This window comes from Misgurnus anguillicaudatus, chromosome 19, assembly GCF_027580225.2.
Source record: "Misgurnus anguillicaudatus chromosome 19, ASM2758022v2, whole genome shotgun sequence".
NCBI classification, from domain to species: Eukaryota; Metazoa; Chordata; class Actinopteri; order Cypriniformes; family Cobitidae; genus Misgurnus; species Misgurnus anguillicaudatus.
This window is the reverse complement of record NC_073355.2, coordinates 40099213-40103709: the sequence shown is the minus strand read 5'-3', so window position 1 is coordinate 40103709 and position 4497 is coordinate 40099213. Positions and strand designations below refer to the sequence as shown.

Sequence of the window (4497 nt, the reverse complement as noted above, 5' to 3'; positions counted from 1 at the left end):
AAATATTGGCTCATTTTGGATTTCATGAGAGCCACACCCTCCAAAAAAAGTTGGGACAGGCAGCAACAAGAGGCCAGAAAACTCAAATGTACATACAAGGAACAGCTGAAAGACCAATTTGCAACTTATTAGGTCAATTGGCAACATGATTGGGTATAAAAAGAGCCTCTCAGAATGGCAGTGTCTCTCAGAGGTCAAGATGGGCTGAGAATCACCAATTCCCCCAATGCTGCAGCGAAAAAAAGTTTTCTAAGTTTCTCAGAGAAAAATTGCAAAGAGTTTGAAGTTATCATCATCTACAGTGCATAATACCATTCAAAGATTCAGAGAATCTGGAACAATCTCTGTGCATAAGGGTCAAAGCTGGAAAACCATACTGGATGCCCTTGATCTTCGGGCCCTTAGACGGCACTGCATCACATACAGGAATGCTACTGTAATGGAAATCATAACATGGGCTCTGGAATACGTCCAGAAAACATTGTCAGTGAACACAATCCACCGTGTCATTCGCAGTTGCCAGCTAAAACTCTATAGGTCAAAAAAGAAGCCATATCTAAACATGATCCAGAAGCACAGGCGTTTTCCCTGGGCAAGGGTCATTTAAAATGGACTTTGGCAAAGTGGAAAACTGTTCTGTGGTCCAACGAATTAAAATTTTTCAAGTTCTTTTTGAAAAACTTGGGATGCCATTTCATCCGGACTAAAGAGGACAATGACAACCCAAGTTGTTATTAGCGCTCTTTTCAGAAGCCTGCATCTCTGATGGTTTGGGGTTGCATGAGTACGTGTGGCATGGGCAGCTTACACATCTGGAAAGGCACCATCAATGCTGAAAGGTTTATCCAAGTTCTAGATACATATGATCCCATTCAGACGTCGTCTCTTTCAGGGAAGACCTTGCATTTTCCAACATGACAATCCCAGACCACATACTGCATCAATTACAATGTCAAGACTGCATAGATGAAGGATCTAAGTACTGAAATGGCCAGCCTGCAGTCCAGATCTGTCACCCACAGAAAACATTCGCCGGATCATAAAGAGGAAGATGTGACAAAGAAGACCTAAGACAGTTGAGCAACTAGAAGCCTGTAATAGACAAGAATGGGACAACATTCCTATTCCTAAACATTGGTCCTCCTCCAGCTGTTCCTTATATGTACATTTAACTTTTCTGGCCTCTTATTGCTACCTGTCCCAACTTTTTTTGGAATGTGTAGCTCTCATAAAATCCAAAATGAGCCAATATTTGGCATGACATTTCAAAATGTATCACTTTCAACATTTGATTTGTTATTTATATTCTACTGTGAATAAAATATAAGTTTATGAGATTTGTAAATTATTCCATTCCTTTTTTACGCACAATTTCTACTGTGTCCCAACTTTTTCTGTTTTGGGGTTGTAGTTAAACCGAGGCACAAACCTTTCTGCTGAAAACAATCTGTTATTTAACCTGTTTAAATGTTTATTTATAAATATCAGGGGCACAGTGGATCTCAGGCCAAAGCTGTGATGAATTCATTCCATCTGTCTTTTTAGATTTATTTATAATAATACCATAGTAACAAATTAACCATAGTTCAACAAAAAATGACTAATATGGTTATACAAATGGTTATACAACCATGTATATTGATTATAGTTCTACAAATCAACCTACCAAAAACCATGGTCATTATACTTGATATGCTACTATAATAAAACCATGGTTAATTAAGCGCAACACAATTATGGCAGGTATTAAAGTTACATGAGGATGAGAAAATGAAGGACTACTTGCCACATAATAATAAATAATTAGCCACAAAATATAGATTTTTAATATTTTATTAGCTAATTTATAACAAATGCAAATCTGACAAAGTTGTGTATGCAGCAAAACAACAGATATGCAACAGACGTATTAAGCTGCTAATTTGACATATAATAATAATAATAATAATAATAATAAAAAAACTGAAAACAGTTCTTATTCAAGGTCCTTAAAGCTGCAACTTTTGTTTCTCTATTACCATCTCTGTTTAAAACATGAAGTTGAAGGTTACTTTATTTTCTGTCTGCTGAAACTGAATGAAGTCAAACATTCCTTGCAGAATTGTACCTGACAGCTCAATTGTTATAAGCGTACCAGCAACAGTTTGTTCAAAGTTAAATGAACTTTAAACATTACCAAGTCTTTGTCTTTACAGAATAAAACTATAAAATACCAGCCTCATACAAAGCATTCTGGGAACCAGAAATCCTCATCAACCTTTTTCTGTTTTTTTTTTCTTTCAGATTTTGGTTCTCAGAATGCTTTGCATGAGGCTGTTATTTAAAAGTTTTATTCTGTAAAGACAAAGACTTAATGTTTTTTAATGTTCATTTAACTTTTAAAAAAAACCGTTGTCAGTAAATAGCATAAATTTAAATCTACAGTAAGTTACTGGCAAACAACTGCCCAATACTTATTGCATGACGACAAAAGGTACTGAAGGTACCTGTTTTTTCATTTAGCCTTGTTGTACTGAGAATTTTATTTAATATTTTAGTTTGTATTAGTTAGTTAACCCATGTGATATCACATCATTAAAATCTGTTTATTGGCGGTTGTCTTGAAAATATTTGGCTCGAGAGAATATCACAGTATAAATGTGGAAATATTTTGTGTTGATATTATCTTGTTTATCTGTTGCTGGATTTGCATTTAAAAATTACAGCCTTTGAAAAGCATTTTAAACAACCTGGATTATTTCAGCGTTTAAATTGCTAACGTATTGTTGTTATCTGTGCACGTCCGTGCATTAGTTTAGTATGGTGGAGTCTGTACACATTGGTAGAGTATGCACACATTTTATTTATATATAATGTTGTGTTATGGAGCTGATCATATTGAGAATGTTTTTCTTGTAAGGTCATAGGAAATTTTCGTGAAACGCCGCCACTGAGAAAGACTGACATTGTGATATATCTGGGGCTTTGCTAATACCATTGCACAGTTTAAAGTACTTTTTAGACCAGAGCTCTTTAACACAAACACAGTGTTACACCAGGCACCCTTCTTTATTTCAGTGACTTTAAATTTCTCATATGGGGGAATCAACACCTCTTTCTCATAACTTAACATAGAGTATTCTGACACATCAGCACCTTGACAAGTCAGAATTTCAAAACAAGATTTAGTTCCAAAACGTTTTGCTATTTCACGATCAACAGAGGAGGACGCAAATGAGCCAAAACGAATCTTTTTTTTCAGAACATTCTCATTAAGCTTAACACTGGTACCACGATAAGTTAATTTACATCCCTGTTGTGTTTTCTTTAGAATCTCTATCGCTTCTGTCAACAAAAAGTGAAGTGAATACCATCTGTATGTCTTTTTTTCGTATTTTTGTTTACCAGTTCTAACATCAAGATTGAACTCTTTATATAGCCCATGATTTTTTGTAGGTTTAGAGTAACTGTACATATAAATTGCAATTAAGTGGTACATTTTTAATTTATGTTTAATATTTAGTTTTGCAGGCATTTCTTCTATACTGTTTAACAAAGCTTTTCCAAATTTAGATATGTCAGCAGAAATGTCTTTGCGTAGATATTCACTTCTCACCAGAGATTCCATTTCCTTTTCACAACCATAATACCAGTCATCAACTGAATCCAGTGCCATATCCAGTTTATATGTCTGTCCATCAACAGGCACTCTGTCATCCTATAGCAAGAAGAAATAATTACTTCAGATCATCAGTAATCATGATTGTACAGTAATATACACACATAATCCAATCTTACCTGTCCTAGGACAACTTTACTGGTGACAATGAGAATAAGAGCTGCAGTGGTCAACATCCTGATGTAGTCTGAATCCTCAGATGCACAACAAATGGAAATCAGGTATGCATAAAGTAAAGTGATGATCCTGCAGGACTAAAAATACAACATGTTACAAAGGCAAAGCAATCAAGACCACAGCAATTGCTTAAAAATCCACGTGAAACTTACTTAAAAAAGTGCAATTGCTTAATTTATTAAATGTATACTTTACAGACATCCTTTATGAGATGATAACATTTAGAGTAGCAAACCTTTTCAGATGTTAAGAGCTTCAGGTGATTTTTGTTCCAGTTTCAAAGTTAAGTGTCAAGGTCTCAGGTGCTTGAACAGAGAGTGGCAGTGGAAAAGAAACTATGAGTGTTTTATACTTAAGAAAGAAGTAGGCGGGTCAAAGGTTTCTAAGCTAAGAAAACCTCCCCATTTCTAAGGGGGCATTTCACAAGACTTTTTAAAGATGTAAAATAAATCTTTGGTGTCCCCAGAGTACATATGTGAAGTTTTAGCTAAAAAATATATCCTAAGCACTGAAAATAAAGCAATTTATTTTACAGTATGTGTACTTACCTTGTACATATATGGTAAATATGTTGTACTTACAGACAAATGTGTGGTACTTACTTTTGAATATCTACATGGTAATTAAATGGTCTCATTACTGTACTTACCAGTGGCACATAC

At 34.9% G+C, this 4497-nt stretch overlaps 1 protein-coding gene across 1 annotated transcript; it reads right to left on the bottom strand.

Moving 5' to 3' along the window:
• Positions 1-1911: 1911 nt before the first annotated feature.
• On the bottom strand, positions 1912-4144 carry LOC129436568 (ecto-ADP-ribosyltransferase 5-like). The gene is made up of 3 exons (XM_055194777.2): positions 4071-4144; positions 3778-3912; positions 1912-3697 (listed from the first exon to the last, which is right to left on the bottom strand). Exons 2-3 carry the CDS (start codon positions 3832-3834, stop codon positions 2873-2875), a joined length of 882 nt encoding a protein of 293 aa, XP_055050752.2. The 5' UTR covers positions 3835-3912; positions 4071-4144; the 3' UTR covers positions 1912-2872.
• Between the last annotated feature and the right edge of the window lie 353 nt (positions 4145-4497).